Raw genomic sequence first — 14,195 nt, forward strand, 5'->3', positions numbered from 1 at the left:
GTGTCTTTCTTTCATCAATGTTCTATAGTTTTCAGGGTACAGGTCTTTCACTTCTTCTGTTAAGTTTATTCCTATTCCTAGACATTTTATTCATTTTTTTAGACATTTTATTCTTTTTGATGCAATTGTAAGTAATTTCTTTATCTTTCTCTTTCTTTCTTTCTTTCTTTCTTTCTTTCTTTCTTTCTTTCTTTCTTTCTTTCTAGATTTTATTTATTCATGAGAGACACGGAGAGAGAGAGAGGCAGAGACACAGGCAGAGGGAGAAGCAGGCTCCATGTAGGGAGCTTGACGCAGGTTTCGATCCCAGGTCTCCAGGATCAGGCCTTGGGCTGAAAGTGGCGCTAAACCGCTGAGCCACCGGGGCTGCCCATTAATTTTTCTTTCTGATAGTTGTTAGTGTAGAGAAACATAACCAATATCTGTACTTTTTGTATATTAATTTTGTACCTGCTTTACTGAATTTATTTCTAATATTTTTTTTGGTGGAGTCTTTAGGGTTTTCTATGTATAGTACCATGTCATCTGCAAATAGTGACAGTTTTATTTCTTCCTTATCGTTTGGATGCCTTTTCTTTTTTCTTTCTAATTGCTATGTCCTGGACTTCCATACTATGTTGAATAGAAGTGGTGAAAGTGAATAGCCTTGTCTTGCCCCTGAAATCTAAAACAGTAAAATTTCAATTACTAGTAATGAAATTGAACTGATAATGAAAAAAACTCCCAAGAGACAAAAATCTGGGACCACATGTGAATTCTAGCAAACATTTAAAAGAGTTAATACCTACTCTTCTCCAACTATACCAAAAAACAGAAGAGGAAGGAAAGCTTCCAAACACATCCTAAAAGGACAGCATTACCTTGCTACTAAAACCAAAGACACTACAAAAAGGAAAACTTTAGGCCAATAACTTTGATGAACATAGATGCAGAAATCCTCAGCAAAATATTACCAAATTGCATTCAACAATACACTCAAGGGCTCATTCACCATGATTAAGTGGGATTTATTCAATCTTTGCTTTATCTTGAATGTTTAGTACATTTATGTTTAATGTAATGGCTGATATACTTGCATTTATATATACTTATTATTAGTTTTGCATTTGAACCATTAATTTAATATTATTTCCCCATTCCTTTCTTGATCTTCTTTTAAGTTATTCAAAATTCTACTTTTCCTTAGTTAACTTGCTCATTATATACATTCTTTTATTTGTTAGCATAGATATAACATTCATCTTTAAATCATTATTTTTTTTAAGATATATTTATTCATGAAAGACACAGAAAGAGAGGCAGAGACATAGGCAGAGGGAGAGGCAGACTCGCTGCCCTATATGCGACTCGATCCCTGTGTCTCAGGATCACAACCTGAGCCAAAGGCAGATGCTCAACCATTGAGCCACCCAGGCATCCCTCTTTAACACATTATTATGTATACTCCTTTCTCAATAATTCTAGGATTCTAAATCACCTTAATTTCATTTACTATCTCACTTTTGCATTAGTATTTTCATGCATTTAAATTCTATGTTTTAAAAATTGCTAGATATTACTATTACTGTTTTTTTGCAGTCAGTATTTACAGTTTTATAAAGTTGGATTTGAGGAGCTTCTTGAATCTTTGGGTTGATGTTGTTCACTGATACTCTCAAATACTGCTTTTGCCTCACACTCTCCCCCCTAGTCTTTTCAGACTACAATATATTATTCCTTTTCACTGTGTCATATATTTGACACATGTCACATGATTTTGTGTTTATTTTCATTAAAAAAATCTCTGTGATTCAGTTTGGATAGCTTCCATTTTCTTGTCTTCTATTTTATTAATTCTGTATTCTGCTGTTATACCTATCTCAGTTCTTGATTTAATGTATTAAATGTTTTAACTTGAATTTTCATTTGATTCTGTTTTTTTTTTTTTTAAGATTTTATTTATTCATGAGAGAGAGAGAGATGGGGGTGGGCAGATACATAGGCAGAGGGAGAAGCAGGCTTCATGCAGGGAGCCTAATGTAGGACTTGATCCTGGGACCCTGGGATCACGCTCCGAGCTGAAAACAATATGCTCAACTGCTAAGCCACCCAGGCGTCCCTTGATTCTATATTATAAATCCTAATTCTTTGATGAAATTCTCCATCTTTTTATCTATCTCCAGTTGCCTGTTGGACCATTTTTATTGAATATTTTTTTTACCTGATTTTGGCCATTTAAACCTATCTTTGGTATACCTAGGAGAGTGAGAGAGAGAGAGAGAGTGTGTGTGTGTGTGTGTGTGTGTGTGAGAGAGAGAGAGAGAGAGAGAGAGAGAAACAGGGTATGAAGCATTGTAAAGGATCTGGATGATGGTAATTTTTCTCAACAGAGGATTCATCTTTTTCTTGGCACCTTTATCCAGTCAGGCACAGTGTTGGATCAAGGCTGAGTTGAAGCCTTAACCTCTGGTTCATCTTGACCATCCAGGATTTTCTGCTGAGAGCCCGGTTTGTCCTTTGTACACCCTCCTGGCAGATGCCCAACTATGTTTTCTTTCCAGACTACTGAAATTTTGCTTTGCTTTTTCAGATGCTATCTGGTTTTTAGTCTTTTGCCCATGTAGCCCTAGAATTTGGCAGATGTCTCAAGGGGAAAACTGGTGTGTGTTTGAGTCCTGGTTTCTCTATCATCCAGCTACAGCCTTCTACTGGTTCAAAGGTGGATTCTTATCTTTGCTAACACCTAGAATTGATAAATACTTCCTGTATAAAAGTGGCTACATACATCAGCTTAAATTTTTAATGTTCTCTCCAGAGTCTTAGCCCCTAATAGCTTTCTTGTACTTTAAAACAGATGATTTCAGTATTCATCTGGCATTTATAGTTATGCTTGGAAGAAACACCGGACTCCCAAAAGCTCTTGTGTCCCATCTGGAGATGGCAGTGCCTCAAAGAGCCCTTTTTATATACCATACAGTTCGTCCATTTAAAGTATATGTTCATTGGTTTTTAGTATATTCACAGAGTTGTGTAACCAACATCAGTTTTAGAATATTTCCGCTAACCTCCCCTTCCTCCTATCCCTAGACAGTTACTAATATTTCTATAATAATAAGTACTCCTGTTCTAAACATTTTATATTAATGGAATCATAGAATATCTGGCTTTTTGTGACTTTTACTTCAAGATTCGTCCACACTGTAGCATATATCAGTACTTCATTCCTTTTTATGGCTGAATGACATTCTGTTGTATGGATATAGCACATTTCTTTTTAGCCATAATTAGTTCACAGACATTAGGTTGTTCTATTTTTTAATATTATGAATAATGCTATTATGAACATTCATGTGCAAGCTTTATGTGGACAGATGTTTTCATTTCTATAGGGTATATGCCTAGAAGTGGATCTCTTGGGTCATATTATAACTCTGTTTAACTTTTTGAGGAATTGCCACTGTTGTGCAAAGTGGCGTTCCATTTTACATTTTTACCATCGGCACATGAAGATTCCAGTTTTTCTACTTCCTCACTGATGTTTATTATTATGTAATTTTTATTGAAGCCATCCTAGGGGGTATTTTTCCCTGATGACAAACAATATTGAGCATCTTTTTTATTATAGTCACCTCAATGAATTTGAGCATCTTTTTTATTATAGTCACTTCAATGAATTTGGATTTCTGTATCCCTTATGACTAAAGATATTGAGGATATTTCCATGTGCATTTTGGCCATTTGCATATCTTTGAAGAAATGTATATTCAGATCCTTTACCCATTTTAATTGGATTATTTATTTTTTATTGAGTTATAAGAGTTCTTTATATAGTCTAGATACAAGTCCCTTTTGGACATATAATTTATAAAACTCATATCCCAGTTTTTGGGTTGTCCTTTCACTCTTTTCATGATAGTCTTTTTAAGCACAAAGGTTTTAATTTTTTTTAAAGGTTTTAATTTTAATGAAGTCCAGTTTATTTTTTTTTTCTTTGCTTGTGCTTTTGATTTTTATGTCTAAGGAGTTATTGTCAAATCCAGTGTCAAAAAGATTTACTCTTTTATTTAATTGTAAATTTGACTAAAGAAAAAAAAATTTGGCTAAAGATGAGAACATTTAGGCCTTTGATCCACTTTGAGCTAATTTTTTTTTAAGATTTTACTTATTTATATGAGAGCCAAAGTCAAAGATAGTGACAGAGCACAAGCCGGGAGGAGAGGGAGCAACAGGTTCCCCACTGAGCAGAAAGCAGGACATGACCTGAGCCGAAGGCAGATACTTAACTGACTGAGCCACCCAGATGGCTGAGCCCTAAGCTAATTTTTTTATGATATGAAGTAGTGGTCCAACTTCATCCTTTTACCTGTGGATATCCACTTGTCCCAGCACTGTTTGTTAAAAACTTTTTTTTTTTTAATTTTAAATTGTTCTGACACCCTTGTTAAACATCAATTGACTATGAATATGAGGGTTTACATGTGGATTCTCAGTTACATTCCATTGATGTATATGTTTCTCTTTATGCTAGTACCACACTGTTTTGGGAGAAAAAACCTTTTTTAAAATCTTTTTTATTTTATTTTATTTATTTATTTTTTAAAAGATTATTTATTTATTCGTAGAGACAGAGAGAGAGAGAGAGGCAGAGACACAGGCAGAGGGAGAAGCAGGCACCATACAGAGAGCCTGATGTGGGACTCGATCCCGGGTCTCCAGGATCACACCCTGGGCTGCAGGCGGCGTACCGCTGTGCCACCAGGGCTGCCCTAAAATCTTTTTTAAAGAAAGAATGGACTTATTCAAAATGAATGGCAGAATATATTTTATTGTTCACACAAAGTGTTAATGACATGGCCTAGAAAATGCACAAATCATAGATTTACAGTTATGAATTTTCACAGCTTATTTCTTTGAAACCAGCACACCAGTGAAAACAAGACCAAAACTACCCAGAATATCATCAGTACCACAGAAAGAATGGCATATTTTTAATGATTTATTTTTTCCTTCAAAATAATAATATGTGTTTAGTGAGGACCTTATTTGTTGTAATATGTTAAAAATCATTAAAAGTAAGTTCCTAAATATCTTATTTCCATTCTTCAATCCTCATCCTTCACATTGAATAGGAATGTGTTTTTCAGGGATCAGTGTCATTCAAGGATGTAACAGTAGACTTCAGCAGGGAGGAATGGCAACAATTGGACCTTGCTCAGAAAAGCCTATACAGGGATGTAATGCTGGAAAACTATTTCAACTTGATCTCAGTGGGTAAGCACAGCTCCACTGGGAATAAGGCTGGGCTGTTTGAGTATATTTTCATTCTCAGTGGAATTTTTTTTAATTATTTGGGATTTCTGAGGTATGTGGGAGTTCTAAAGACTGCAGGACATCTGAAATGTGTAATAGTTTTGTCATTTTGTCCTATGTTATTAATTATCCCTTTGGGAAAAAAATTATCCCTTTGGGGTATTATGAAATATACCTTTGTTCTGCATGAACTTTTCTGAAAAGTAAATGAATGTCTCACTGAATGGCCTCTGAAACCAAGTCTTCTACCATTTCCTGTTAATAGGGTGTCAAGTTCCCAAACCAGAAGTCATTTTCAACTTGGAGCAAGAGGTGCTACGTATGCTGGCTGGTGACATCTGCAGTCACAGTCATCATGGTGAGTAGGAAAAAACCAGGAGAGGGGGAAGCAGTGTGAGTGAACCTCCCCTGGACTGGCAGAGGCTTCAGCTGTGAAGCACTGTTGATGTGCTGCTTTGGTAACTAGTTGGTCTACTCCCCTGGACATCTGAAGCCCCTCCCCACACAAGGCCTCTTCCTGGATTAGTGTCTTTATCTTTGTAGGAGGGAATGTGCTGTAATTACTGGTACTTTGGATCTAGGATCCTGCTTTATGCTTCTTCTCCCTTTCTCTAGCATTTTTATTCTTTTTACTTTCATCATATCAAGGTCTTCAATCCTTTTCTTACACATTCAGAAACTAATTGTTTCACCATTTTATTTTATTTTTTATTTTATTTTTTCTTTTTAATTTTTATTTATTTATTTATGATAGTCACACAGAGAGAGAGAGAGAGGCAGAGACACAGGCAGAGGGAGAAGCAGGCTCCATGCACCGGGAGCCCGACGTGGGATTCGATCCAGGGTCTCCCGGATCGTGCCCTGGGCCAAAGGCAGGCGCCAAACCGCTGCGCCACCCAGGGATCCCCATGTTTCACCATTTTAAAAAATTACTGTGGGACATATTCTTGTAAGTTGTTTTTCATTTTCTCTCTTTCCCTGAGTGTTTCAGAATTGCCATTTAGAGATAGCCTTCCTTTATTATCTCCCATGCCTCTCCTCTGTCAACTTTGAGGGTACCATTACTACATGTAGGAGGCAGCTTTTTGCTAAATAGGACACTAGTAGTTATGTGTTCTGACATTTTCTTTTTTTTTGGCTAGTGTAATACAACACTGAGTTGATCTTTCTAACTAATTTACTTTGACATTTTACAAAAAGTTGTACTTTGTTAACAGGAAATTGAGTTGATTGTATTCCTTAGTTTTTATTTAATTTTATCATAATGTATTTAACCCCCCATTTTGTTTTTTTGTTTTTCCCTTTTAACTCTCACTCCTCATGTTTGTTGTTATCCTTAGAGGTAACTGCTCTCATGTAGTTGATATGCTTGCTATCTATCCTTGAATTTGTAGGGTATTTGTAAAATTTAAATTGTTGATACTTTTTAATTTGTAGAAATGGTACTATGCTGTATGTCCTACTCAGTTTATTTTTTTCCTCTTAGCACCAAATTGATTCATGTTGCAAAGTGTTTTTTAGAAAAATTCATTGCTCCTAACTGATGCATATCCTTCCATACTTTGGATATATATCACATTTTACTTGCCCAGCTTCCCACTATTACAATTAGTATTGTAATAAATTTCTTCATGAACTATTCTTTGGGGATGAGAATTTCTTTGGAAAGAGTAATAGGATTGCCTATAATTGGGTTATAATATTTTATTTGATGGAGTATGACCACATTATTTTCTAGATTAGATATGTCCTTCTATAATACAATACAAGAATATCAGTTTTTCTGTATCCCTGCCTCTGTTTCTAATAATTTCTAATAATTTGGCCAATCCAATAGATTATAATTTCTAAATTACTACTTTGTGTTTCTCTAGTAAAATATTTTGAAAATCTCATCATGTATCTAGTAATAGATTCTGACTTTATTACTCTTTCCAGTTTTATTGAGAAATAACTGATAAATATCACTGTATAAATTTAAGGCATACTACATGATTTGATTTGCATATATTATGAAATGATTACCACCATAGGCTCAGATAAATCCATCTTCTCATACAGATACAATTAAAAAAAAAGAAAAAAGGGGGAAATTGTTTTTTCTTTTTGATGAGAATTTAGGATCTACTCTTAACAGCTTTTCTATATGCTGTACAGCAATGTTAGCTCTAGTCACTGTGCTGTGCATAATATCCCTAGCACTTATAGCTGGGGGCTTGTACCTTTGACCACCTCCCTCCACTTTCTCTCCGAGGCCCTCTGCCTCTGGTAACCACAAGTCTGATCTCCTTTTTTATGAATTTGAGTTTTTTATTATTAATTTTTATTTATTTATTTTTTTAAGATTTTATTTATTTATTCATGAGAGACACAGAAAGACGCAGAGACACAGGCAGAGGGAGAAGCAGGCTCCACGCAGGGAGCCTGATATGGGACTCAGTCCCAGGTCTCCAGGATTATGCCCTGGACTGAAGGTGGTACCAAACTGCTGAGCCACCCGGGCTGCCCAATTTGTTTTTTGTTTTTTTTTTTAGATTACACATGTAAGTGAGACTATGTAGTATTTGTCTTTCGCTGACTTAATCTCACTTAGCATAATGTTTTCAGGATCCACCCACGTTGTTGCAAATGGTAGGATTTCCTTATTTTTTTATGGCTGAATAATATTCCATTGTATATATACATTACAACTTTATCTATTCATTCGTTCATTGATGGACACTTAAGTTACCATGTCTTGACTATTACAAATATATCTATAGTGAATGTGGGGTTGCAAATATCTTTTCAAATTAGCATTTTTTTTCCTTTGGATATATTCCCAGAAGTGGAATTGCTAGATCATATAGTAGTTCTATTTTTAATTATTGATGATCCTCTATATATAGTGGCTACTCCAGTTTACAATCCCACCAATGGTACATAAGAATTCCCTTTTCTACATATCCATGCCAGCATTTGTTATCTTTTGTCTTTTTTTTTAAATTTATTTATCTTTTTGTCTTTTTGAAGATGGAAATTTCTAACAGGCATGAGGTGGTATCTCATTGTAGTTTTTTTTTTTTTAAGATTTTATTTATTCATGAGAGACACAGAGAGGCAGAGACACAGGCAGAGGGAGAAGCAGGCTCTGTGCAGGGAGCCTAATGTGGGACTTGATCCTGGGAGTCTGGGATCAAGCCCTGAGCCAAAGGCAGACCCTCAACCACTGAGCCACCTAGGCGCCCCTCTCATTGTATTTTTTTTTAAGATTTTTAAAATTTATTTATTCATGAGAGACACAGAGAGAGGCAGAGACATAGGCAGAGGGAGAAGCAGGGTTCCTGCAAGGAGCCTGCTGTGGGACTCCATCCCAGATCCCTGGATCACACCCTGAGCCCAAGGCAGACGCTCAACCACTGAGCCACTCAGGCACCCCACCTCTCATAGTAGTTTTTTTTTTAAGATATTTATTTACTTATTTACTTATTTATTTATTTATTTAGACAGAGAGGCAGAGACACAGGCAGAGGGAGAAGCAGGCATCATACAGAGAGCCTGATGTGGGATTCGATCCAGGGTCTCCAGGATCACGCTGCAGGCGGCGCAGGCGGCACTAAACCATTGCGCCACTGGGGCTGCCCTCTCATAGTAGTATTTTTTTTTAATATTTATTTATTTATTTTTTATGAGAGAGAGAGAGGCAGAGACACAGGAGGAGGGAGAAGCAGGCTCCATGCTGGGAGCCCGACGTGGGACTCGATCCCGGGACTCCAGGATCGCGTCCTGGGCCAAAGACAGGCGCCAAACCGCTGAGCCACCCAGGGATCCCCTCTTGTAGTTTTAATTCACATTCCCCTAATGGTGATTGAGCATCTTTTCATGTACCAGTCAGCCTTTTTACATATCTTCTTTGGAGAAATATCCACTCAGGTCCTTCACCCATTTATTTTCTGATTTAGATGATATTTATTTATATTTTTTCAGTGTTTATTTAAATTCCAGTAGTTAACCTACAGTGTCATATTACTTCAGCAGTACAATATAGTCAACATTTATTTAGCACCCAGTGCTCACCACAAGAGCACTCCTTAATCCCCATCACCTATTTCTTCTTTCTTTCTTTCTTTCTTTTTTCTTTCTTTCTTTCTTTCTTTCTTTCTTTCTTTCTTTCTTTCTTTCTTTCTTTCTTTCTCTCTCTCTCTCTCTCTCTCTCTCTCTTTCTTCTTTCTTTCTTTCTTTTTAGATTTTATTTTTTTCTTTATTTGAGAGAGAGAGAGAGTGCAAGAGAGAGCGAGCACTAGTGGAGGGAAGTGAAAGGGCAGAGGGAGAGGGAGAAGCAGACTCCCTGCTGAACAGGGAGCCTGATGTGGGACTCCATCCCAGGACCTGAGATCACTACCCGACCCCAAGGCAGATGCTTAACGACTGGAGCCACTCAGGTGCCAAGGGTATTCTCCCAGGTTGGGGGCATAAGTATTACATGATCTTGTGATGGATAGACCCCTTAATTATGATATGGTATTCTTCTTCTTCATCTCTTGTTATTGTCTTTGGTTTGTATTTTATTTTACGTTTTTAGTGGACAGAAGGTGAGAGGAATCCCAAGCAGGCTCCATGCCCAGCACATGAGCCAAATGAAGGACTCAGTCTTACAACCCTGAGATCATGACTTGAGCTGAAATCAGGAGTTGGACACTTAACTGATTGAGCCACCTGGGTGCCCCTAGTCTTTGGTTTAAAATCTAGTTTGTCTGCTTTAAGTACTGCTACTCTGGCTTTCTTTAGACATTTATTCACATGGTTAATGGTTCTCCATCCCCTCACTCTCAATCTGCAGGTGTCTTTAGGTCTAAAATGAGTCTCTCATAGGCAACATATAGATGGGTCTTGCTTTTTATCCATTATGACACCCTGTATCTTTTGATTGGAGAGTTTATTCCATTTACATTCAGAGTGATTATTGATATATATGTATTTAGTGGCATTTTATTATTTGTTTTGTTGTTATTTCTGGAGATTTTCTATGTTCCTTCCTAGTCTTTGTCACTTTTGGCCTCTTCTTTCCACTGAGAGTGTTTTTTTTTTTTTTTTTTTAAAGATTTTATTTATCTATTCAGGAGAGATGCAGAGGCAGAGACAGAGGCAGAGGGAGAAGTCAGGCTCCATTCAGGGAGCCCAATGCGGGACTCAATCCCAGGACTCCAGGATTACACCCTGAGCTAAAGGCAGACGCTTAATGAGCCACCCAGGTGTTCTGAGAGTCTCCTTTAATATTTCTTGCACAACTGGTTTAGTGGTTATGAACTCCTTCAGTTTTTGTTTGTCTAGGAACCTCTTTAGTCCTCTTTCTATTTTCAACAATAGCCTTGCTGGATAGAGAATTCTTGTCCTTTGCCCATTTTTTAATTGGGTTATTTGATTTTTTGCTCTTGAGGTGTGAGTTTTTAAGATATATTTTGGATATTAACCTCTTATCAGGTATATGGTTTGTAAATATCTTCTCCCATTCCATGTATTTTCATTTTGTTGTCTATTTCTTTTACTGTTGCAGAAGCTTTTTAGCTTTGGTTCTACTTGTTGATTTTTTTTTAAGATTTTATTTATTATTAGAGAGAGAGAGAGAAAGAGAGGCAGAGGGAGAAGCAGGCTTCATGCAGGGAGCCTGACGTGGGACTTGATCCTGGGTCTCCAGGATCACGCCCTGGGCTGAAGGCGGTGCTAAACTGCTGAGACACCTGGGATGCCCCGATTTGGGTTTTGTAGCTTTGCTTTAGGTGTCACATCTGAGTTCATTTTCCATGTTTGACTGCTGACATCCTCTAAGTCTCATCCTTCAGTCTCACATCTAGGCAAACCAATAAGAAAGCCCAAGTGCTCCCTCCCTTGGTGCTGATGGGAAGCTGCATAGGAGCAGTCAGCCTGGCCTCACTCTGCAAACACCATTAAAAAACCCAGTCCTTTTCCTCTCTCTCAATCTACTTTGAGCCTGCTTGGGAGCTCTCCCTTGAAAGTTTCATTACTAAAAAAAAAAAAAAAAAAAAAAAATTTCGTTACTAAGTAACAAATGGTTTCATACCTTATTGGTGTGTGTGTTGCATAATCACTCTTGACATCTGAACCAAATTGGAGTGGGGGTCCATTCTTCCTCTACAGATGACTTAACAGATGGTTCAGTGAGTAGGATGTCTAGACGGTCCCTACCACCACAGGAGTCTTTTTCTTCTCTTAATATCAGGCTCCCCTGCCTGCTGATGACTACATACTTTGAGCTGAACTGCTTTATGCTGCATTTCATAAGTCCTATAAGCCTCTATCATATATATAACCATCCCACTTGAAAGTTATTAGCATTTAGGGACAGATGTGTGTCTCAGATTGAATTAAGTGTCTCAGTTCCCACATAACTTGTGACCAGCATTAGGCTTGGCTCAGGGAAACAAATACGGTGTCACCATTGGTGTGTGTCTCAATCAGCCATTGGCCCTTGTATAGAATACTCAGGGTAATGAGTGATAGCTTTTGCATATAAGGGCCCCTCAGGTGGCCAGTTATGTGAAGGAAGAGCAGGTATAGTACAGCATGCTAAAAGCAGAGCACTCTCTTTTCAAAATTTTGTCAGGTTCTCTTGGCAGTTTTTTATTTTCCCTATGGCTCATCTTCTCAAATAATTCTTTCTGCCCTTTATAGTAACGTTTATCTTCTAAAAAATATAATTTGGATGCCCTCTTCCTCTTACTTTCCTGTGATATTACTCAAAACCATGTCTATATTTTCTCATGCTTTTAGGTTATTCTAACCCTATTTGGATGGGCTAATCCTCCCCACCCTGCTTTTTTCACTAGTTTATCTTAGGTGCTACTAATAGATTTCACTGCTTAAAACACCATGTTTGGAGTGCCTAGGTGGCTCAGTTGGCTGAGCTTCTGACTGTTGATTTTGGCACAGGTCATGATTGAGCCCCACATCAGTCTCCATGCTCAGCACCAAGTCTCCTCGTACCTGTCCCTTCCCCTCTGCCCCCTCCCCGCTTGTACTCACGCTTTCTAAATAAATAAATAAATAAATAAATAAATAAATAAATAAATAAATAAATAAAACAAAAACACCGTGTTTATCCTGTCATAGCTATATGGAGCCACACTAAATGTACTGCCTATTATATAACACCTGAAAAATATTTCTCTCAGTGGGTTTGTAAACTAAAGAAAGTAGTTTGCAATTCATATTGCCTCATATTTGCAATTCATATTGTCTGTGTTTAGTGCCCATGATTATGTTTACTTTGTTCTAATTTTTTTTTTTTTAAGATTTTATTCATAAGAGAGAGGGAAAGAGATTGGGAGGCAGAGACACAGGCAGAGGGAGAAGCAGGCTCCATGCAGGGAGCCTGACGTGGGACTCTACCCAGGGTCTCCACGATCATGCCTTGGGCTGAAGGCAGTGCTAAACCACCGAGCCATCCAGGCTGCCCTGTTCTAATGTTTTTTAATGATCCCCCTGCATCTATTTGTTTTGCAATCTGTCTGCCTATTCAGATACTTACTCTTTTGTTTAGTCTTCACTTCCCCTTGAGTGTGTACATGACCAGTACAGCATACATGGCTTTTTCCTTTTCTAATTCAGCAGTCCACAGAAACAGACAAAACTACATTAAATTATGTGATAACTGAGTCTTCTCCCCGTTTTTCATTTAAATGTTTCTGTAGAGAATTATTTAACAAAATTAAATTCTTGAATTTATGTGATGAGCTGAGAAGGTTATTTTTCTCTTTGTGAGCAATGTAAAAATTTTTTCTGCTAGGAACAATTCTAAGGGCCAATAATTATATTAGGAAAGGAAAAATAACTGCATGAAATGTTTAAAATGTCAGCCATTGTGCATTAAGCGTTGGTTACAGTGCACATATGTGCCAGTTAAGTATGAATATGAGTGGCTCAGAATATCTGGTCTTTGTTTTTGAGTTAAAGAAAAGAAGGACCCCAGATGATCTGTGAAAGAGTAATGAATTTTGAATAGGAACAGAGGATCAGAAAAAATAGCTGAATGGGGAAAAAAATATAGTTGATCCATGGACAGCGTGAGGCTATATGACCCTTCATATAGTTATGAATCCACATGTAACTTTGCCCCAAAACCTAGCTACTAATAGTCTTCTGTTAACCAGCAGCCTTATTGGTAACATAAACAGTCATTTAACACATATTTTGCATGTTAGATGTATTACATGCAGTATTCTTACAACAAATTAAGCTAGAGAAAAGAAAATGTAATTAGAAAATCATAAGGAAAATAAATTTATAGTACTTTACTGTGTTTTTTGAAAAAAATCCATGCATAAGTGGACCCATGCAGTACAAACCTGTGTTGTTTAAGGGTCAACTGTATATGTTTAGATTTAGCAATAAAAGAGACTTTAGTGACAAGTGGGAAGATAGTTTGCATATTCACATTTTATTGACCTGAAATTATGATGCTTTATTTTACTGAAATAGCAGTTGAATCAGTGGTAACAGGAATAATTAAACTTTTTAGTACGTAAATAAATTTTTACACTGAACATTGTTGATAGTAATGTAAATGTTGTCAGATGTAATAATAGGTTTGTAAAAAAAAATAATAATAGGTTTGTAAGCTAAAGAATATGAAAGATTGCCAAAGATCAAAATCCATGTTCAGGATTCCATTATTAGATGTTCTTAGGATTAATAAAAGCCATTAATGTGTGTGAGTAAAAATATAAAATAGCATCTAAAGAATATGTCCTGGGACATGACAGGGCCCTGGAGGCAGAAGAAAATGCATATGAGGTTAGACTGTGTCTATATTCAAGAACTCTAGTAGAATAAGATAATAGTATCTATTTTTTATATAAATATTTACTGAGAAGTTACTATGTCTTATATGCTCTTCCAGAATTTGGAAT

The 14,195-nt window shown here is 36.8% G+C and overlaps 1 protein-coding gene across 12 annotated transcripts in view; it reads left to right on the forward strand.

Moving 5' to 3' along the window:
- The window catches only part of ZNF484 (zinc finger protein 484), a 44,552-nt gene that overhangs the window by 16,009 nt on the left and 14,348 nt on the right, over window positions 1-14,195 (forward strand). For 5 of the 12 annotated variants that reach the window (XM_049093304.1, XM_035699051.2, XM_025423693.3 and 2 more), the window contains 2 exons: window positions 5,124-5,250; window positions 5,555-5,647. In XM_049093304.1, coding sequence (XP_048949261.1) covers window positions 5,124-5,250; window positions 5,555-5,647 — 220 coding nt within the window. Of the gene's footprint in view, window positions 1-5,108; window positions 5,251-5,554; window positions 5,648-14,195 lie in introns of those variants that run through there. The other 7 variants (XM_049093299.1, XM_025423691.3, XM_025423689.3 and 4 more) reach the window with 3 other exon arrangements.

Source organism: Canis lupus, chromosome 1 (genome assembly GCF_003254725.2).
Source record: "Canis lupus dingo isolate Sandy chromosome 1, ASM325472v2, whole genome shotgun sequence".
NCBI lineage: Eukaryota > Metazoa > Chordata > Mammalia > Carnivora > Canidae > Canis > Canis lupus.